We start from the raw sequence: 23,220 nt of genomic DNA, 5'->3' as shown, positions 1-23,220 counted from the left end.
GTGTATCAGGCATGTACAATTTTCTTAGCTTTTATCCTCTCTGGCACTAGGCATGTGCTCCCACAGTTGATGTCAGCAATAGTTAATCATAGCCTCAAAACTGAGATGGTTCCCGTGATTTTACCTAACAGCTCAGTGACTCTCAGATGATTAGCACATTTGAATCACTGTAAATTTATAAGTTTTATTCTTGTATTAGTTCTCTACTGCTGTGACTCTCAGATTATAAAAACATTTGGAAAGCATTGTAATTTTATAACTTTTTACTGTTCTATCAGTTGTCTATTATTTCATAATAAATTTTTCTGAAACTTAGCAACTCACAATAACATGTATGACCTCACAGTTTCTATGAGGCAGGAACCTGGGTAGCTAGCTCTGTGTCTGCTTCTGAGCCTCTCATCAGTTGCAAACAACACAGCCCGGCCTGCCATCCTCTCAAGACTCAAATGAGGAGGGATCAGCTTCTAAACTAAATCACATGTTGTTGGCAGGATTCACTTCGCCAAGATCTTGGCTGTAGGCTGCTTTTAATTCCTTGCTTCTGAGATCCTTTCCACAGCAGAGCTTACAACATGGCAGCTTGTTTCCTCATAGTGAGGAAGAGCCAGCAGAATGGAAATCAATCTCTTTTATAACCTAACTTTGGAAGTGATATTCTGTAATTTTTTCCATATTCTCTTCATTAAAATCAAGTACTAGATGGAGCCTGAACTCAAGGGGAGGAGATTATGCAACAGTATTAATCCCAGGATGTCCCCACCGTTGTACTTTCAATAGGTATCAGTATTCAGGATACTAATGAAAATAAGCAGTTTCCTTTTAGTTGGTGAAGCCAGGACGAGAGGAAGTGCCTGCCATGTGCCAAGTCCAGGGCTGGATGGTTTCATGTCCCTTTACTTAATCTTTACATCCTACCTGTGATGTAATTATTTGTGGCAGACTCTGCTAGTTTTCCCTCAATATTCATTCTTTCGTTCTTTTCATAGTACAATACTTTTAGGGTTGTCTAGATAAAAGACTACATTTCCCAACCTTTTTTTTTTGCAGCTAGGTGTGGTGATTTTCCTAAATTCTGGCCAATGGGATATAAACCACAGTATTGTGTGGTAACTTCCTTAAGGGAAAGTTAGTGGGTGTCCCTTCCTTTTCTTTATCCCTCTTCTAACCTTCTACTTGAAAGATAGATCTTAGACCATAAGTTAGAATCTTATAAATTAAGCAACAAGAAGGAGCCCAGGTCTAAACCCTGTGAGCACAATATCAACATTGGACTGCCTTTTGGGGCTTTTGGGCAAGCAACAATAAATGGTCTCTTATTTAAACTATTGCTATTTGGGGATACTGTCATTGCCAGCCAAACCTAATCCTAGATAACTCAGAATTTAATATCTGGAAGTGAGGTGCTACCTGTGACAGAACCTAAAATATACACCACTTGCTTAGTGTAGGGTTGGCAAACTTTGCTGTAAGAAGCCAGATAATAAATATTTTAGGCTTTGCAGACCATATATGGTTATGCAGCTCTGAAGTCAACCCCTCCTTTAAAATAACCTTTTAAAAATGTAAAAAATATTCTTAGCTAAATCCTTTACAAACACAACAGCCATTTTTAGCTCAAGGGTCAATACAACTGGATGGTCCTGGAGGGACATTTGGCTGATCCCATTCCTATTCAGTAGGGTTTAGCAGATGCCCTCAGGAAAATGTCAACTTCAGAGCACACGTACCTTTTTGGAGTCCTGTTTTCTCTTCTGAACGTTTCTCTGGTTTTATTTATTAATTAGAAAACAATGCACTTAATTCCTAAAAGTCACATTTACTCTCAGAAGATGCATCAGAGAGAACTTTTATAAAAATGGGAATGCAAAAAAATCATCAGAAACACATCACAATTACGGATTATTAACAGTAAGATATTTACTCAAAAGAAAAGGTAAAACTTGAGTTTTCAGAAAAGAAGAATTCAGACAGCAAGTTATGTTGATAATTTTTTAAAGTTTATAATGGTACTGTAAAATTCAATTAAAAACCACTTCACTCTCCCAGAATTACATACTATTGCATTGTTTCTCATTTCATATGATTTATAATTCTAAGGTGCACAATATGTTCATATCTTTCAAACCAACAATTATTTTCCCAATAAGCAACTTGTATAATTTTATTTAATTTAGGTAGATAGATAATAGGTTTCTATAAAACATTGTACTCAAAGTACAAATACAAGTGCTTTATGCACACTCTTTAATACTGTTTCTATCTTTCTTTTGGTACCTTAGTTAACTTCACATAAACAAAAATAATAACAAAAAGGAAGAGAAGCAAGAGATTGTTTAACATGTGGAAATTAGAAATGCATTTCAGTGAGAGCTTGCTTTTCATCAAGAGATAAGGGATAACAATATTTGGCTATAGTACAGTCAGAAAAATGAGGAAACAACAGTCCCATGAAGGATTAGGAAAATAAAAATGCCAATGATTACACGAACTATTTATATCAGTGAAAAGATGATTGATTTAAATAGATACGTTTGCAGTCTGGGAGTCCAAAGATGTGCTAGGAATTATAGTGGAAAATGCCAAATTTAAAAGTAGTATTATACATTTGTAAAAAGAAAAAAAGTTTGTATATTCATTGCAAATCATTCATTGACAAAAATATAGGTTGGGCTACGGCTTGTTAAATAGAGTTTTGAATTTTATAAACACAAGCACATTAGAAAACAGAAATAGTTAATGACCCAAGTGTTAAGTAAATGAGAAACATGGTACTCATTTATTAACGTAAGTCAATATGTGAATTTTTTAATTTCATGTTTTAAAGTGTCTTCTGAATCTCTAATCTTCTGCTTTGGCATAATTCTTTATATTTTTTCACAGAAAATATTTTAAAATTTATTTTGCTTAAACAATAATAGGTCAAACATTAAATTTATTTTTCAAAAAGATTCTACCAACTAACTCAGTGTTTGGTGATAATAGTGGAAACTTCAGTTTTAGAATAGAGCTGATTTATTTTTGGGATTCTGACCAAGTGGTAAAATCTACCAGCTGATGTATTTGTATTCAGCTTTGAAAAAATGCAGAATGGACCACTGGACTGTGTGCCCCACTGAGGAGAGAAATGAGAAATGTATGTATTGGTTTTCACAGTTTCTGGGATAAGAGTAGGTACACAGTAAGCACAGACTGATCACACAACCTATGAAGAGTAAATTGGTGGGTTGATAGCAATTTAGCTATTTTTTATTAATAATTCCCAATATTAGTAATGAGAATAAAGGAAGAGTAAAAACTCTGTAAAAGGGGAAACTAACCTGTCAGTGTTATTTTACATTAAAAATAATAGAAGCTGTGTGTGGGGTTAAGTAAAGTTTTTTTTTTTTTTGTGAAAAATATTTGTTAAGCAGCCATATTAGTGAAGTTACTGCAAGGAAATTAGTGTTTAAACAAATTTGTGAAATGGAAAAAGTGGGGATAGGCAAAAAGATTTTTAAGGTATAGATTTACATAGGAAGTTTTCTCTGGTTTGAGATGTAAGTAGCTTGGTTTAAGGAAAAAAGGAACTGGCAAATGTTCTGAAACCCTGTGGATCTTGACAGGTTGGGCAAGCATTCCCAAGGGCCATCTTTCATCTTGTCCCCTGACAATATGGCCAAGCTCTGCCAAATCAAGGTAGAATTCAGGTTTTGTGTCCCAGCAGAGTAAGGGGAGACTAGGACTCCCCTTACTGAAAATAGATTTATTGAAAATTTTCTGAAACATATGAAAATATACTAAATAGTATACTGAAAATTAATATAAATTAAAAATTAGATTGATATAGCATTTTACTAATCTATAAGACTTGAAGAAATTTTTAAAAAACCAAACCAAACAAAAATTAATTTTCTGCATAGCTATGACCAATTCATGGTTATTAACAATACATAGCTATAGTTTAACTTCCACCCCACTTTAAAAAGTTGAGGAAATGTGGTTTGGAAATAGGTCCTCTTTTGTTAGATATTTTTTGAAGTCAAGGTTTTCATAATATGAGGTAGTTTTCTAGCAGCATTTTGGGTGTTGATACCCAAACACAGTGTAGTTTGGCATGATACTGGGGTTGAAGGGTACCCTAGTTATCTAGGAGAATTATGTTTTATTGCAGTCAAAGGTGATTTTCTTGATATATTAAGTGGGGAGGGAGAGAAATATAGCAATTTGAGAAGAGGCAACATTTTTATAGGTAAGGAAACAAACATCCAATCTCAGTGCTGTTCCATTTCCTCCTAAGTAACACTGGACTGATTTCAACCATCAATAAAATATTCATTGACAAAATTTAGAAGCTCAATACTAGATATCTAAATTGTTGGTTTAGGTATTTTATTATTATCACTTGATTTACTAACTAATTTTATGTTTTTCTATGGAGAATTAGAAAGCAGACAAGGAAGAGTAGAAAAATGAATAATGATGGGAAAGGTATGGAGGTGTTAAATAGGTGCTAATTTCTTAAATCTAAAAATATGAACATTATGCAAAGTTAAATTTCAGTTCTATTCTTGTTTTTTTAGAAAAAACTAATTTTCCTCCCCAGAGTTTCAAACTCATCATAGCAGAATTTGCTCTATATTTCTTAACTTGGGGAAAATAAAAATAAGCATAGATAGACACATGAATGTATTATAAGGGGATTCAAAAATCTCAAAAACATATCTATTCACTTGTCTAAAAATCAGTCCTAAGAAGGCAAATGTTATGTATACCTGTGTTTCTCCTCAAACGTAATGATATGGTGTTCCACAGGTAATTTTCTTGACACTTTAGTATTTTTTTTAATGTTTATATCTCTACTCTTCATCCTCATTCAGAATAATGACTTTTCTCATAAGGAGATTCCTGTAGTAACTAATCATCTTTTCATTTGGAGTACATTTAAAATTTCTCTGAATTAGTTTTTCTATTTTACATTGACTGAACTTTGCAGAATGCCCTTTGCTATTTATTTTCAAAGATTCTAAGGAAAATCAAAACTTTTGCTCTTGGAATTTGGAATGCTTTTTTAGGCTGAGTGGAAATTTGCCTTGCCCCAAAGAACACTCGTAATTGTAATTGTTGTCTTTGAGAATAAAAGCAGATCTTTGGGGCAGTATAAATTTGAATATAAGAATTGCTTTAGGAGGAATATTTTTATTTTCTCATTTTTAGAGTTTGACTCAAGACTTAGTTCGAAGTCAAATGAATTGTATTTAAATTCATACTGTTTACAAGGTGAACATATGTAAAAATATGCTTTGGCTATTTGTTTTAACTCAGTTTTTTTTTCTGCATTTTTCTATTTAATAAAAGTGAATTTTTTTTAAAAAAAATTAAGAGATGGAGTGGAAATTCAAAGAATATAGCAGTTCCCGAACTCAGCTGCACATTGAAATCACTGTGGAATTCTTAAAAAATACTGATGCCAGGCCTCCACTCTAAGACATTTTGTTGTAATTGGTATGAGGTGTGATCTTGGCGTTAGCATATTTAAAAGCTCTCCAGGTGTTTCCAGTTGCAGCCAAGTTTAGGAAATATTATCCTTGGGAATATGAGAAGCTAGATGTGAAACAGAAAGCACAAAAACCTTTCAGAATTTCAGCTATTGTTTTGAAGACTTTGATGTCTGATTAGAATTCCTAAATTGAAATGTTACAAGTACTTTTAATGGTGATTGAAATTTACCTGACTTCAAGTGGGATCTGGCCTGATTTGGGACCACAGAATTCCTAAGGAGCTCACAAAATTGTTGACACCTTCGTGTTTCTGTTTTCATTGGAGTGTCCTATAATTTTTCAAGGGCCAAAAGATTTTTTTAAATGAAAATCCTCATGCTATGTCTTAAACCTCTGATAAGACTAGCATAATAGTAATAGATATTTGGTGCTGGACTTTGATTACTTATGTTTTGAATAAAGCAATCATTTACAAGTATGTCAGGAAATAAGTGCCTCCTTTGTACCCTCATTCTTGGTTGGAATCACCTCCCCACCATCAGATATTCCTGGAAAAGAGTCCTGAGACTCTAGGGAATTTGAGCAAATAATATTCTTGCTGGGTGTTTCTTCTGAAGAAACAGTGTCTATTCAGTAGTGGTGGATATAAAATTATCTTGGAATGGTTTCAAGACAAAGGGACTCAGGTCTGATAAAACTGCCTCTCTTAATTGAAAATAAAAGGAAAGGATTCTGTGAGTTAGATAATTCAAGGCTCTCCCAGTTTATGTAACTGTCTCTGAATACTAGATGGTGGTCTGGGTGCTACAAAAAAAAAAAAAAAAAAAAAAAAAAAAAAAATCAAAGAATTGAAAACAGGACTGGTGGTGCAGGTTAGTGTGGAGTGCCTACCTGGCATGCAGGAGGCCCTGCGTTTGATCCCCAGTACTGCAGAGCAAAACAACACAAAATGACAGTGACCACCAAAACAAAACAACAGACCAAAAAAACTTCACTTTTGTCTTTGACATGACCTTGCAGTCTATTTTGCTGAGTAGGAAAAAATATTGTAGGTGGTATTTTGTAGATCTGTAAAGTGTTTTTACTGCATTAGAGATGAACACTCTGCATCCAAGATGAAAATATTTCTGTATGGATAAGGAAAAGTTTTTAAAATGAGAAAGTAACTTCATATTGGTATGGTTTTTGTACTATGGCATCCTGGGCAGGGCAGGAGTTCTAGAGAAAAATAGTTTAGGCTAAAGAGTTGAATAAATAAGGAACCTGGAATTGTTTCAACAGTATGTGCAACATGTTATATCAGTTTCTAGGATGTCCCCAGAGACTGAAGGGGCCAAAAGTATTCTGATTTATGACAAAATTTGATTGGGTGGGATTTTCAGACTGAAGTGATGCTGTATCCATAAAATCTTGGACAAGTGTCTTGGTTTCAGATCTGGGATGTGGGCAATGGTAAAGGTGTTTTGCAAAGTAACCTCCTACCTTCCTTTTGCCTCTGTGACTCTTTGTATCACAAAAGCAGCTGTGAGCCAGGGATTGAGAATCTGGAAGTTAATCCTTGTTGTTACTGACAACCCAGGTTTGCTCAGCCCTCACACCTGCCTACTGAGAGATCTCTCCCACTCTGTCAGTATTTGTAAACATACTTCCAGGACACTCAGGAACCTTGGAAGAATAAATTTGGGGTCAATGGCTCTGCAGCTTCTTGTTAAACAAAAGGTTCCTTGACATTTGATTTCATTTAGGAATAGCATTCACATTTCATGATTCTATAAACGAGTGCCAGCTATACTGTCTTAGGAAAGGAACTTCTTTAGGAAAGGCATGGCTTATGATCATTAGGGTACTGAGTGAAAAGTTTATTTCTCCTATATAGAGGTTTGTGTTTCTTATTCTTAAGTTAAAAGAAAGGTATCTTCAGAAGGTTCCGTATCCATCCCCTCGGGCAGTCACTGCAAAAGTTGGGTAGACCTCATAGGTTGTGTATGCTGCTAGGTCTTGTCCAATGGTCACTGCTTGCTTGAGCTGGGCTGCAGACACAGGTGCTGTTGCGCTGGGGACAGCATATCCTAGATAAGGAGGCAGAGAAAACTTCATGAAAGGCAGTCAGATTTGCTCACTTTGGGCATGTTGTCCTCCTTTAGGAATTTGAAAAATTTTAACATATGGCTTTAAGTTAAATTTAAGAAGAAAAAAGTTAAAAGTAAGTATATATGTTTTAAAAGGTGTTCTCATGGGACACAGTAGGTGGGCACACTGATTTTTAAATGGCATTTGGAAAGTCCTAAAACAGTGATCATCAAAGCAGGAACTGCCTGTGTCACCTGGGTCAGAAGCACTTCATACCTGGAGAATTAGAAACACTGGAGCGAAGATCCAGGAAGCAGAAATGTAGGAGGATGCTGGGTTAATGAAAGTCTGCATTGTGGAGCTTTTCCAGAGTGTCTCGGAAATTTTAAAGAAAGAGAGGCCATTGAGGGGTCAGCAGGGCATGGTGGCGGTTCTGCTGCACCCCTACACCTGCCAAATTAAACATGAAAAACCATTGCCTTCTCCCAAGAAAGATGTGTAGGCACTGGCTAGATCAGTAGTGGAAATATTGTAAAGTTTTAGTGTGAGTATTCTTAATACCATAAAAGCAGATGTCTACCCTGTCCATTTTGGACCTGACCATAAACAGCAGAAGCCCCTATCTTGGGACCCATCCACCAAGCCTGTCCTTAATGTATTCAGAGGCCTCGATACTGGTCCTCACTCTCAGGGAATCAAAGAGTTTGAGTAATAAAGAAAGCATTCACGCTCTCAGTTTATATTATGTCTGGCTGGTGAACATTTGTTTTTGAAGAAGAAAACCCAGTAGCCACTGTCTAGAGCTATATTTCTTTGTTAGTGTTTTAGAGCAAAGCCTGGGTGTTTCAGAGATGACCCCCAAATTGTAAAAAGGGAGACAGGAACTTAAGGAACAAGTTGGGATCTGGTTTAGAATTTTAAAAGTCCCTTAGTTTATGTGCAGTGGAAGTCTACCCTAGCCCAGACACATTGATTTTTCCTAGTGGCTTCTCAAGAAGTGGTGGCAGGAAGCTAGCTGGACTGTGTTTTTAAAGATCAAATTCATACCTCGGTTGTACACTTTGGTTAGTAATGCTGGCTAATGCACATGTAAAGTTTGGTACACTTCCCAAAGATATGAGAAAAATATCAATATTACTTTCATTATTTTGGAAATGGTGCTTCTAAAGTTAGCAAGGCATATAAATGTATGAGTGTGTTTGTGTAGCACTGATTTTTCCTTTAGAAATGTTGGATTTTCTCTTTTCTAATTTCCAGTTGGCTAATTTCTTAACTGCAAGGGCATTAGTGTTTTAGATTCTGCCCTTGGAGTCTATTATTCTTTGCCTGACTCCACAGTAAAGTTATAACAGGCTACCAAATTCTTAGGTATTCATTCCTAAAACAACTCTCATGCCCTAAATATTTTTAACTTCTTGCTGGAACAAATAAAAGGGAGGATAAAATTTTTTAAAAAAGATCTTGGTGAAAGCAAATCCTTTGAGAAAACTTTAAAATTCCCTTTGACATGGCTTATGTATTCTTATAGTATATTGGTTGTCTATGGATACAGCTTTCTGCTCGATTCTCCAAGACTTGAGAAGCCTTAGCATAAACCCTGAGTAGAAGGAAAAGTAAACACTCCGTCAGCACAGAGGCTGATGACAGTGCTGCCCAGGGAGGACCTTGCTCTCTGCAGTGGCAGCTGTTGCCTTGGTAACCTTACAGGGTCTCGCCACAGAGCCTCTCCATGTTCTTACAAAGAAACAAAGCTGGAATCGAGGTCACATTTGTGTGTAAAACATGATTAGCTTTAGCCACACGTACCAGAATGGAAGACATTCACAGTCTTTGAGGAATAAAAAAGAGGAAGAGAGAACTCCAGGTGTTCTGGATATGAGGAATATAAAATTCTCCCACCTACACGTGACTTATAATGTGAGTGAATCAATGGTATAATTCTAGGTCTAGCAAAAACTCTCAAATTTGAGCATATAGAGGGAGACATGCTGAAACAATGACAGGACAGAACAATAATTTCTTCGAGAGAAATAGAAATTTTTACTAAAAGTAGAGGGTTAAACTAGCTGCTATGAAAAAATTTCTTGCTTGGTCCTTTCTGATCTTTAGAGGTTTCATTTTTAATGATTACCCTTTGTCATGAGTATACAATAAAGTGGGAAGTCCTTTAAATATGATTCCTGAGGACATGTTGATAGAATTCATGCTAAGCAATCAGCATATACCCTGGACCAAAATTAGAGAATGATAAATTGAGGCTTCATGGTTCACACATTGAAGAGTCTTTGTCTTTCATGCACACAAATTTAATTTTTTTACTAAAAATGATTTTTTAAAAATGTGATATATGCATCTTTTTTTCCAGAAAGTAAAGTAATAAAAGTAGATAGAAGACTAAAATTGGAGAGGGAGCTCAAGCATTGCTAAAAATCTAATTGACATTGGCCCAATTACTTCATCCAGTACCTGCGTTCTTTTATCTGTAAAATGGTCATCATGATTTAACCTAAACCAGTGGTGTCATATTATAAAGCTTGTGAGCATATGGGTGTCTCATTCAGTAACACCCCCTATTAATAGATTGTCCCAAAGTCTGTTACTAAAAGGGAAAACAAAATGTCATCCCAGACTCAGAGAGAGTGACTCATTCAAGATTTTGCAGCTGCTTTAATTTGAGCTGAGTTGAGAACCAACTCTGCTGCCTTGCTCAATTTCCTTGCCTCATGCTTGAATGGTTCACTCAAATGGCAGACCCTTTTTGTTTCACAAATGGTGCAAGTAGGATCTATTGGAGGTGGAGTTCACAAACAATTCTATGAGCACTTGATAGCAAGAAGGGTTTCCCAAACACTCTCTGGCATGATTTTTCCTTACCTGGGAAAACAGCAGCAGAAGCAGCAGCAGCAGCAGCAGGCGTTGTCCCCACGTCACCTCCATCGGTGGGGATGCCCAGGGTCTGCAGGGTGTACTCTGCTGCGTATGTCTTCGCTTCATCCACATAGGCACTTAGCTTCGGAGGTGTGAAAGGGTGGCTGGAAAGCACAGCCAGAGTAGGAATTTTTAATCTTGTGTACTGGGGTCAGGTGAAAACCTAAGGTACTCTTAGTTATTACTTTTTTCTGATTGGCTATCTACTGTCACCATTAGAATTTTAAGATGATTAGATGATGGATTTTGTATGGTTATTTTTTATGATCTTTGCTATTAAAATCTTCTAAATATATGTGCATGTAGGAATATATGTGAATTGAACCAATTGCCAATGGTCTCTGACATTCTTGGGGCATACTTTAGAATTTGCTACAGCACATGTGAATCATAGTGATTCCTAAAATATCCATAAATGAAAACTTGAGATAAAATCTAGAAGGTGGTATCCACTAACAGGGAGGTCATGTCTTTGGTCCAAAACTTTTAAATGATGAAACTGGGCGTAGTGGCACATGCCTGTAGTCCCAGTGACTTTGAAACAGGAGGTTGAAGCAGAAGCAACTTAGAGAGACCCTAAGCAACTAATGAGACTCTGTCTCAAAATGAAAAATTAAAAAGGGCTGGAGATATAGCTCTAGCTTGGTGTAAAGTGCTCCTGGGTCAGATCCCCAGCACCAATAAACAAACAAATGAATAAATAAATAAAAATAAAAAAGTTAAATGATGGAGCAAACATTATACATAAAAATGGCAATTTCATATGGTTCAAACTAAACACAGATAAAAGAACTGGCTATAGTTTTTCATTTCTTTCTCATGACCTACTGGTCTCCATTGGTTGATTACATTACACAGTTTTTGTTGTCTATAGGAAATTTGGGGCTTTTTGATGCAGGTCTCATAGCTGACACCTACATCCCAACTATACATCTCAATGTTTGCATTTAATGACAAATTAGTAGGTAATAGACTTGAGAATTTATACTGTTTAGATAGTGATCAAATAAATATATTAAATTCACAAGTGGATCTTATTCTAAGAATTTGGAGAAATTTACATACATTGCAGGATTCTGACTGGCCAGAGCAGGAATAGTTACTTTGAATAAAAATAATTGTCTTTGGTCTTGTCCAATGGCAGAATGCAGCTGGTACACTGGCTGGCCCCAGTTATTTTTCTGACAAATTTCTTCTAATATCTGTAAGAGTAAAAAAAAAAAAAAAAAAAGATGATTTCTCCCTCAAATGTCACATTTGCATTATTTTTCTAGTTTCCAGGTCTTAAACTCTGATCTCCAGAGTTTAAACCAATATGAGAAGATAGAAAATGCTGCATGATTTAATGACTCATAAAATTTAAGTTGAACTCAATTTGAACTCCATTTAAAATGTTATATCTATTAGTTCATAGAATAATTTTCACACCATTTACTCTAATAAGCTTTTAGTTTAGTCCATTAGCTGTAACTTTTTACTAAGAGCTTAATTTCATGACTTGTTTGATATATTTATTTCATCTATCTTAAAAGAAAAACCCTGCTTTGCACCAATGTGTGGATACATTTACTTATTATTACCCTCAAGTCCTCTGTTTATAGTGGTTTAGAGAAGACAAATGAAGAATATATTCTTATTTAATGTCATTTGTCATAAGGCATATTTTTAAAAAAAAGTTGGTGAAAAGTGTTATGGGTTGGTACTTATTGATGACATTGATAGATGAGTGTTGATAGTTGCAATGTTTGGCAGCACTTTGCTTTTGGGTATCTTTATGATGACCTGTTTTTTTTGTTTTGTTTTGTTTTTCATCCTTTGCATGTTTTCATTTTTTTCTTGTGTAATTACACCAAATTGAATCTTTTTACTTTCTTCATCCAGAAGTCATTCCAGAGAGGTTCTGATCAGCAGAATCAGTATACTGTGCAAAACAGGCACCAGTCTGAGAAAATAACTCTGAGACAGAACAGTGCCCCAGGATGTGTCTCTTGGCACTTCTTATCTCATTTGTTCTAACACTAATCTAGCTGTGTGGCATGACATTTTCCAGCTTATTAATTTGTAGATTGCTCTTATTTTCTCTGTTAACTCTTTTTCAAAACACTCTTGTAGCAGTTCTTGTCATCTGCAAAGCATTCTTCGAGGTTCCCGTGCAATAATAAATTAGCTGTTGCTGGAGGATAATCAGTCTGCCTGTTTATACAGGGGAGCAACATGCAGTCAGAGTGACCACTCTAACTACTGACCATGCAGAACAGGAGCCTCTACTCTTCTGCTTAGGGGTTCTAAATGCTACTACAGGGTATGAATGTTAGGGGTCACTTGGTCTTCAACTTCTCAACCATAGCTGCTAATATTCAGAGATAAATTAATTAAAGACCTTTCTTTAGGTGATACACACAGTTATTCACAGATTAATATAAAGCATGGCCAATTTCTAACCTGAGTTTTGATGTAAAAAGCAAAGATCTTTGCTCATGCTACAGCAGCTCTCAGAAATACTATACAGAATTTATGATTATTGCCTTTTAAGATGTTCTTAAATGATTTCCATGAATACCAGAACTTGGAGTTTTTAATAATTGGGTTTTGACTCAAGAGAGGTATTTTCTCAGAAATTTTTATCATGTCACCTACCCAGTTTCTCTATAATTATGTGTTGGTATCATCCCACTTGATTGCCAATATGAAATTTGATGGTTATAATATTTTTTTCTCTCCAGCACTTAAAACAATACACTGTTCATAAGAGAAGCCCAATTAAAAAATAGCTGATTGTCACTCTGATAGGCATTCTTTTAAAAACAAATTGCCTGCTGGGTGCAGTGGTGCATGCATGTAATCCCAACAGCTGGGGAGGCTGAGGCAGGAGGATTGTGAGTTCAAAGCCAGGTTCAGCAAAAGCGAGGGGCTAAGCAACTCAGTGAGACCCTGTCTCTAAATAAAATGGTGAAATGGCTCAGTGATCAAATGCCCCTGAGTTCAATTCCTGATATGCCTCCCTCCCCCCAAAAAACCCAAATTGCCTAAATTGAGTTAGCAGAAACTTTAGATGAACTAAAGCTGTGGTTATTCAGCCAAAGTACAGTGTAGAGAGATCAGCATATAATGCACACCCACAGGGAACAGTCTAGGGTTAGCATAGATTCTATTTTGTCTTATTTTCAACTCTGGAATTCAGTTTTCACACTGAAACAAACTTTATAACTTTCAATTTTCATTTAAGAAAGACCACAGCCTCCTCCAGAAACATGGAAAGTTAGAACTGTTAGATGATTGCAAAAAAAAAAAAAAAAAAAAAAAAAAAAACCAACAACAACAACAACAAAAAAAACTTCACCATAATGCCACTGCACAAATATGATCATTGTAGAAGACTCAATTTGATATCACTGATGGCACGTTATAGTTAAAGATTCACCTAGATATCATGGAATAGCTTTCTCTTAAACACAGCATTTCTAAGAAAAGATGTCCTGATTGGTCTATTTAGAGTTCCCTGCCTTTAGTACTCTTCATTTGCCAACTGAACTGGTTCACACACACAGACATTTATTCTAAGCCAGGGTTTTTGTCTTGTTTTATTTCAATTTAATATATTGGTTGACAATTCTTAATAGCTCTTAGATTCTTTGCATTTCAGAGGAAGATTATTTAAGATTAAAAAATAATGAAAGGGCCTATAATGGAGAATGACACTCAATGCCCCACATCCCCTCAAATTACATGATGTTGGCTAGCCACTTTATCTATTAAAACATAATCATAGCCCAAGTAAGGATCAAACCCAATCATTTGATGATAGGTGTATGATGATCATTGGCCCAACTTAAAGAAGCTATCTCTGCAATTAATTTACCTACCTGGGGAGCAAGTTTAATTCCTTGGGGCTTTAAAGTTACAGGATTCATTGGGGTGAGCTCCATCCCAGGTAAAATATCATAGAGTTTGTCTTCTCTCTTGTCTCCTTTGACTTGGTATCCACGGCCCAGGCCTGTGTATGCCAAATAGCCACGGCCGCCCAGTCCTCTCACTCCCGCAGCCCCTACAGGTACATTCATGTAAATTTCTAGGAATGTAAGAAGGCATTAAACTGAATCAAACCACCAGAAAATCACCCTGAATCTTACTGTAATGGAAAAGTTAGCCCAACTCACATTGATTACAACCTCAAAGATAGGTAGAAAACTCTAGGAGTCTAATGTGATGAAACTCAATCTAAATTAAGGCTCACCGTAGGCATCTCTGTTTTATAAACTACCTGAAAGTAATACCATCAGGGCTTTTGATAAGCACATGAGCAATTTAACAACTTTGGTATAAACAGAAACTTTGCGATTTCCACCTTTAGGTAACCTTTTCTTAATGTTTTTCTGAAGACTAAAGTTTGGAAATGTGTGTATTGAACATTTCAACATAATATGACCACTTGTGTTGAAACCAGTCTTGCATATAGACTGTCACTGATCAGAAAATCAGAAATGAATTCTAGCTTCCCCAATTATTCTGGCTTAATGGAAAACCAACATATAGAGAAAACATGCTTTTAAGATCATCATTCTCTTTCTGATATTCTGTCAATGTGAGTCTTAAATTTCCATTGAGTTTCACACATAGATTCCTTTTGAGTTTTGTTTTGCCATGTTGTTACTTTGATTTCCTCTTGGTGGCATAAAGAAATAAAAAAAAACTAAATTGATTACCCTTCATCCATTAATATTATTCATTGATTCCTTTCTTTTTATAAATCATATATATTTCTCTTAGAGTCTTTTTTCTACATCACAACTGGTTGACAACTTATATTAATATATGGCTTGCTTAATGATATATTTTAGATTATATATGTATGACGTTTCAATGACATAATTTATTATCATATAACATAGAAGTTCTTCTGTAGGAAGACCTGATGATTTCTTTTGTATTACAATTTTGGCAGGGATGATTATGAAGGTAGAACTTTTAAGCCTGTTGAAGGATAGAGGTCCTAAAATGCTCAATTCAGTTCTACTGAAAAATTATAAAACAATAATATGTTTGTCTCCACAGTATCATGGATGTGTCTCCTTGCTTCTAAGTTGAACCCAAGAATAGATCTAAATACAGAGTTTGTAGTTATTGCTAAGATTGATGTCACATTTGGAAAACAGGACTGGGATTCTGCTGGCATTAGTCACATTCTAGCACAACCACACTTATCTATCCTATAGGAAGAGACAAACCAATTGCTTGGAAATGAAAAATGTTTTTCTCATCTTCTATATTACTTGAACAGACTGAGCTCAGAAAACTGCTTGAATATTGGGAATTCTTATAAGATTCCAACATGAAATTGTTATAGTCTGGAAGTTGGGCTGAGTTTGTTTTTCTATTTGGAGTTTAATAGTTTCCCATACACTAAAGAAATCAGTTCATTTCCTTAGTGATTGGCTTTTTGAAGGCATAATGTATATTCATTAAGAGAGGTCAGATGAGAGTTTCCCATCAATCTACTGGACTATATTTATGGTGATTTGTAATTTATGATAAAGATGATGCTACTCAATCACCATCAAGTACATACAGCCTTAAAATGTTTTATGTTATTTCAGGTAATCAATTTCCATTTTGGACAATACTACTTTGCCTTAGAAGTTTATTGTTTTTGTTGTTGTTGTTTTACTGTGGATTGAACCCAGGGGAACTTTGCTACACAGCAACATCCTCAGCCCTTTTTATTTATTTATTTGGTGCTGGGGATTGAGTTAAGGCACTTGACCACTGAGCCACATCCCCAGCCCTATTTTGTATTTTTATTTAGAGACGGTTGCTTAGTCCCTTGCTTTTGCTGAGTCTGGTTTTGAACTCATGATTCTCCTGCCTCAGCCTTCAGAGCTGCTGGGATTACAGGCATGTGCCACCATGCCCAGCTCTTTTTATTTTTTTATTTTAAGATAGGGTCTCGCTAAACTGCTAAAGCTGACCTTGAACTTGTAATCCTCCTGTCTCAGACCATATCCTGCCTTTGGAAATTTTGTAATTAGTACAAGATGGTGGAGCTAGGTTTTAGTTCATGCAAATTTTATGGATCTGTGCAAAGATCAAATTTGTGCACTAGTTTCATTTACACAAAGTTCTGATCAAGGTTTTTCAATTACCAGTTGTAATGTAAAAAAAAAAAAAGATCCCTATGAAGTGAGAGCTATTGATATATTTGATTTTTAATATGCATTTTCCAGTCCTTTTCTTCCAGTGGTCACATCCAATTGGTCTAAGGCTATTGCACTACAAATCATTTGAAATCCTGGAGTTACTCTAATACAGGAAATGATTGGTGTTACCTCTAACAGAAGGGGCTCGGATAACGGCCCTGTTGCTGAGGTGACCTTTTGTGGCTGGGAAATGAAGACTGGGAATTGCTGTATAGGCCTGGGGGGCGTAGAAGACTGGAGCTCCAAGGTAGGTTGTGGTGGGATCATAAACATGGCCCAAAGAGTAGGTATACTCTCCTTGAAGCATGGTGCCCCTTCCACCTGTGCCTCGGGTATACCTAACATAACTGTCCTTGTCCACTGGTTTGGCTAAGGTCACTTCAATGGGGGAACCATCCAGGACCTGTCGTAGAGAGCAAGGAGAAAGCAACATAAGAAGATATTAAGACAATCAAGTGCGGCTGAGCCCTAAAAACATATCTCCTTCTGAGTGCTAGAGTATTTTCTGTATATTTACTGACTGATTCAATTATTCACATCTTGTGCCTTTATAGATTCTTATTTGTATGCCACTTGATTTTCTCTGAGTGGTTTTGTTGGTAAATTGCATAAGGTGGTAAATTGCATAAATTGTTGACAGTGGCATACTGGCTACTGTTCATTGATATATTGGTTATGAATTTAAAATCTAGAGATAGAAAAATTATGAGATGGAAAATTATGTAATATTTCTATCATGTGAGATATATATTTTAAAGCACATATTTATATAGTCATATAGTTACCAGAAATTTTAGGTTCATCATGGGTGAAATATAATTTTTACTACATGACATAATAAAATAAAGGTGAAGGAAGACAACAAAGAGTTCTTATCACTTGTTAACACTGAGCTACTATGGGTTCTTTAGCTAGGCCTTTTCAGCTATCAGGGAGCCAAATGTCTTGCTCATTAGAGCCACTACACAATAGGTAATTTTCACTGGGGAAGAACAGAGGCTGAGGTGGGGCCCAACTCAAGGAATAGAAACCTATGAGGCTATGCATTTTCTCCCACAGATACTTCCTTGTGAAAAAAAAAAATTTGATCCACTGAGCAATTGGGAACTAATAAACAGGGTTGACAGGGATTGTTATTGGGAGATGGGAGCAGTACTGAGAATCCTCCAGTCATGAGATGCTTAAAACATGCCCTCTAGAGTTATTGGAGTAGCCCTTCTCTGATGCAAGTTTCTGAAACTGCATACAACTCCAGATATTGAAGATAATGGCTGTGTAGGTCTTCTGTGTAACTTACTCCTATATACAGTTTGCCTACCCATGAAACAAAGATGTCTCTCAACAGATACTTGATAGATTGATGTATTTTCTTGTTTAAAGGACAAAGTGTTGTCAGAAAACACTCATGGCTTCTTTTGAATAAGAAAACAACCAGTCTCCATTTTACACAAAGAATGTAAATAACAGAAAGTGTTCCTGCAAAAATTTCTGTTCACAGCAGCTGAGTGTACATCCTTATCCTTCAATTTCATGAGTGACTCAGTGGTTTCTGGCTTACTGAAGTGTGCTGGACAAAACTTGTGCCTCACAGTCATCCTGATATTTTCATTAGCCTCTGCAGCAACTTTCCCTTGTTTCATGTATCTACCTTAATTTTCAAATGCTCAATACAGTTCTACTGAAAAATTGTAAAACAGTAATATGTTTGTCTCCACAGTAACGTGGATGTGTCTCCTTGCTTCTAAGTTGAACCCAACAATAGGTCTAAATACAGAGCTTGTAGTTATTGCTAAGATTGATCCAGTGTCAAATATAGACAGAATGGACAAAACCCAGTTGATACTCAACAATCATATATTTCTGTAGATGTAATTGGAAGAGACTTGGAATGTTGAAGGAAGGGAAAGGACTTAGGTATAAGACTCTTTATATCTTTTGCTCTGTCTTGAAGAAAATAAGGTACTCAGATAGGTCTCTGATTATAAGCACTTCCATATCAGGAAATGTTTTGAATGAAATGGTCACTGGCAAGTCATATTTCTTACTGTAATAGATTTTTCTCTGCATTTCTCTGCCCTCTTCAACAGCATCTTATACACAGTATAGTATTTTAGTTGTTGAGTTTAGATATTTGAATAGTTGGGACAATGTCTTATTGATCAGTAGACCCCAAGCCACCCCCCCCCCCAATTTGTCATCACCTCAGAGATACACATAAGTATTTATAGAATAAGTGAGTAATCATGTTCAAAGCTAAATTCATCACATTTTTCTCCAAAATAGGCTTTTCTTCCTGACCCCCCTAGTCTGTCATTATGGAAAACTTATAATGACTTCTCCTTTTTCATCATCTCTAGTCAGTTACTACACTTTGAATTAACTCCCCCAGAGTTCTGCATAGAGGTCTCTATTATATTCCATTTTCATCTTAGTTCAAGCCCTTATTTTGATGATTGTAATAGCTTTATAACTAGATTCCATCATCTCTTTCTTGCCACTCAAAAAGTCAACTCTTACTAGGTTAATTTCTCCAAATTATAAATGTTCATTACTCTACCTCACAAAGAAACTTCAAAGTCTCATCTTCTTTAATAAATGAAATGTAAATACCCAGAGTTGAAATAATAGGCATACATATGTCCTGGGAAAACTTATATTTGATTTTTTTCATGCTACATTATACTTAAATATAATATTTGATCTATATTTGCTAATAATATTAAATATAATTAACTCTAAATGTGAACACTGCTGTGAAAATATCTAGCTGCAAAATTGACAATAATTTGAATACTTTTCTGCCATAATTATTCCAGTATAATTACTTAGCCTTTAATTTACAATTGGCTTTGGCTTCTCAGCAATCATCATGTATACTCAGAAATATTTCCTAATAGAGAAAAGCTAACTTACAAATTGTTTTCAATGTAATAACATGAATATGTCACATACATTGAATATATCATATAAATGAATATGTCAACATATATGATGTATTCATGTTATTACTTTGAAATAATGATTTGTCCATAGGCATGTAGGTATGTATTTAAATATGTATTACCTTTTGCTTTTCAGTACGCACTCCCTTAAACATTTTTGAAGGCTTCAGGCTGTCTGAAGATACCTGGGCTGGAAAGTCTCCCATTTTTCCCTCTAGATCAACTCCCCACCAATCTCTACCCTGCCCTCTGTTCTGGGAGACTTCTCTATATGGCTCCTCTCTAGGGATTGTGACCTTCTGTATTATCACTGAACTTGCCACTGAGGAACATTGACAGGCGGGTAGAGAGAAAAACAACAGTGATTTGCGGGCATGTATTCTCCTGGATCCCTCTCTAAGAGGCTACCTTGGACTGGTTGTATCCTTTAACCAAAGGACATTACACCTTTCAGACAAGATTGAGCCTGTTCAAGGTGGTATGGCCCTAAGTCACTATGCCTTTTGAAATGACCAACTGTACCCACTTCTTTTTTCTTTCAGGATTTCTATTAATGCCCCAGTCCCGTGTGCCTTTGACTTCAGGAGTACTGTGAGCCTCAGGGTCCTGTACTGCCTCTTTTAATTTCCCTCCTCCCCACTCACATATCTGTAATTAATTCCTTTGACAATGGTTTTCTTTTGGTATCCTGACAGATGCAAGACTCAAATGTAAAACAGCCCCAAGTGCATTATGTTTTAACTACATTGCTTACTGTTCTCCAATTTTGCCTTGCTATGCCCAATTCTGGCCTCTAAGACTGAGTCTCCTTTCCATATTTTGTCTTTTGAAATTAGATCCAATTTCTAAGGCTTCTCCTTTGTATTATCTTCTCACGTCCATGAAGATTTTCTGGTTCTTGATGACCCACTTCTTCATTTGAACTTTTTTACTGCTTTTCTATCTCTTTTTACGATACTCTACCTAACTGTGCTTCGCATAGGTGTTTGTGTGTTTCTCTTATTCCTCCAGGAGAATTCTGGCTCTTTGATAAGTATTTTTGGTTTGATTCTCTTTGTATCATAGATGATATTAGTAGATAGTGTGTTTTAGTGTTTATTGGACTGATGTAAATACTAAGTTGGTTTCTACAGACAAATCAGTAGTAAGGATATAGATGTTTGTTTTTCTTCAGATATTACTCTTGGCAAGGTGGGAGATTCTAAGCCATCCAGAATTGGAAGATCAAACTCTGAGGGTAGAATGACAGCTACTTGACATTTTTAAAAAGGGACCGTTGGCTCTTAAAATACTGCACTAGAAAGTACAATAATGAGAGAAATTTGGAATTGGGTCCGGGGAGACACCTTAAAGTAATTAAGTCTAATCCCCTCTTTCTAAGAAAATTGTGGGCCAGTGATTTGTTCAAATCAGAAAAATAATTAGAGGCAGAACTGGACATATTAGCTCCATCTCCATCCTCCACTGTATGTTTATCATTTTTCTTCTGTGCATCTTAAGGGGACTGCAGAAGCCATGTTGGACATGGGAAAAGATGCAGTGCAGTGGACTTGTTGCTCTATTGAACAGTAATCTGTGCATATTTTATCCTTTCTCCTACATTACCTTCCCATTTAAAGCTTTCATAGCCTCAACTGCATCTTCTCGGTTACTGAAGTGCACAAAGGCATAGTCTCGGATTTTTTTTACTCTCTCCACCGCACCTGAGAAGAGAGTGAAAGTAGCCCGATTAGCAAACTTGAGACAGCATTGAAATGATGCAGTTAGCTTCTGAGAGTGCACATAAGGATCTTATCAGGAATCTTGTGTGTCCAGGTTTAAAGTTTTGCAAATTTCAAAGATTTTGTTTGTAAGTTTAAAACAACACTTGCAGTGTGACTTGTTATAATTATCTGTGGATTCATGTTTTCTACTTCCTGTGATTTTTAAGGGCAGAAATGGCAGCTTACTTTGCATTTTATATAAATGATGATATCATATGCAATGGTAAAATGCCATTGAATTGAGTTGAACTCAACTATTGGTCATCTTACATATTTAGTTGATAATCTTTTTGAAGTTTTATGCTATTGCTCTGAAATATCTTATTTCTTTTGACTATATAATAGAATTTTAGAGCTAAGTGAAACTTTAGTAATGATTTTAACTTTTTATTACTTTTACTATACTTATTTTTACTTACTTGTTAGGAAACTATGATTCTGACAAGATAGGTGATATTTATCTTCCACTAGATCTTCTATATCTTATCCAATACTCTTTAACTTAAAAAAAAATAATAAAATTGCTTCTGAAGAACATCTGAGATTCCTCCCATGCTATAATGATATCTAAAGATTCCCTCCCATTCTATAATGATATCTAAAGGTTGGAAATCAAGTAGGTAGTACTAATTCTATTTTGAGGAATGTTTCATATAGAAATAAAATTTGCATTAAGATTATGCATGAGTAAATAAATTATACCACTCTTGAAACAGCAAAAACAAAATAACTTAATATACATTTTTTATGGAGTGACTAAATCTGGTACATTTATACCAATATCAGAGTCTTCAAAGGGAACAGAATGGACCTATGGGTACTTAAATGAAATATTGAGACCCACTGTTTATTTATTTATTTACTATATTTATTTTTTAGTTTTAGTAGGACACAATACCTTTATTTATTTATTTTTATGTGGTATTGAGGATCGAACCCAGAGCCTTACACATGCTAGGCGAGTGCTCTACTGCTGAGCCACAACCCCAGTTCCCACTGTTTACTTTTAAAAGTTACAAAATACTGAAAGAATGACAGTTGCATGAATGAATTGAATAAGGATGGGGTATGGGATCCTAGAGTTGTTAAATTGAGGATCTCCTACCTACTGGTTGTATGACCCTAGGTAAGCTACTTTACTCTGGGTTCTGGTTTTCTTTTCTAGAAAATAATGGAACTAATACATTAACATACATTATTGAGTCACTGTGATGAATAAGTAACATATGATGTAAAAATGCCCACTGTAATGGTAGCCAGTTGTTAGCAGTTTTCTACATTAGGCATGAATTTGTAGGTTTTGGTATGTGCTCACACCATAATACTAAAGTATCAGGGAAGGCTGAGTTCCTGAGGCTGAAGAAAGACAAATCTTTGGGGAATCTTTAAAAAGAAAAAATGACATCCCTGCTAATTAACTTCAGTGTGAATCATCAGCTTATTGTTTTATTATGCCCGAAATAGCACCCAGAATCTGAAACAGACAATATGAATATATGCAGTGAATATTCTCAGGCAGTTTAACATGGTAGCATTGTGGCCCAGGCTTATCTTCATCCTAGAGTGTTTTTCTGGAGACTTAGACATTCTGTCATGGAAAAATGTTATTACTGTGCTAAAACAGGCCAATATTGCCCAGAAGATGTCCCAAGATACACTTACCCGCCAAGGTAGCCTGCCACAAAAGAGGATCCATGCTCCAAAAGTTTGGGAAATGAGGTATCCCATATCTCTTCTTGAGGACTTTCAAGCATGTTAGAAGGCTAATGACTCTAAGTCCCATTATGAAGAAATCTGCTTAATTTTGCAGAAACTGGTGTTTACAAACTTATTTGACCAGGGG

The 23,220-nt window shown here is 35.8% G+C and overlaps 1 protein-coding gene across 2 annotated transcripts in view; it reads right to left on the bottom strand.

Moving 5' to 3' along the window:
• Nucleotides 1-7,397: 7,397 nt before the first annotated feature.
• Nucleotides 7,398-23,220, bottom strand: part of A1cf (APOBEC1 complementation factor) — a 46,403-nt gene continuing 30,580 nt past the window's right edge. The window contains exons 6-11 of one of the 2 annotated variants that reach the window (XM_076834643.1): nucleotides 21,220-21,317; nucleotides 16,802-17,075; nucleotides 14,342-14,547; nucleotides 11,544-11,680; nucleotides 10,425-10,582; nucleotides 7,398-7,549 (exon numbers count right to left, since the gene is read on the bottom strand). In XM_076834643.1, coding sequence (XP_076690758.1) covers nucleotides 7,398-7,549; nucleotides 10,425-10,582; nucleotides 11,544-11,680; nucleotides 14,342-14,547; nucleotides 16,802-17,075; nucleotides 21,220-21,317 — 1,025 coding nt within the window. The remainder of the gene's footprint in view (nucleotides 7,550-10,424; nucleotides 10,583-11,543; nucleotides 11,681-14,341; nucleotides 14,548-16,801; nucleotides 17,076-21,219; nucleotides 21,318-23,220) is intronic. The other variant, XM_076834644.1, reaches the window with a different exon arrangement.

This window comes from Callospermophilus lateralis, chromosome 15, assembly GCF_048772815.1.
Source record: "Callospermophilus lateralis isolate mCalLat2 chromosome 15, mCalLat2.hap1, whole genome shotgun sequence".
Lineage (NCBI taxonomy): Eukaryota > Metazoa > Chordata > Mammalia > Rodentia > Sciuridae > Callospermophilus > Callospermophilus lateralis.
Note: the sequence above shows the minus strand (reverse complement) of the source record. Positions and strands in the feature narration are given on the sequence as shown.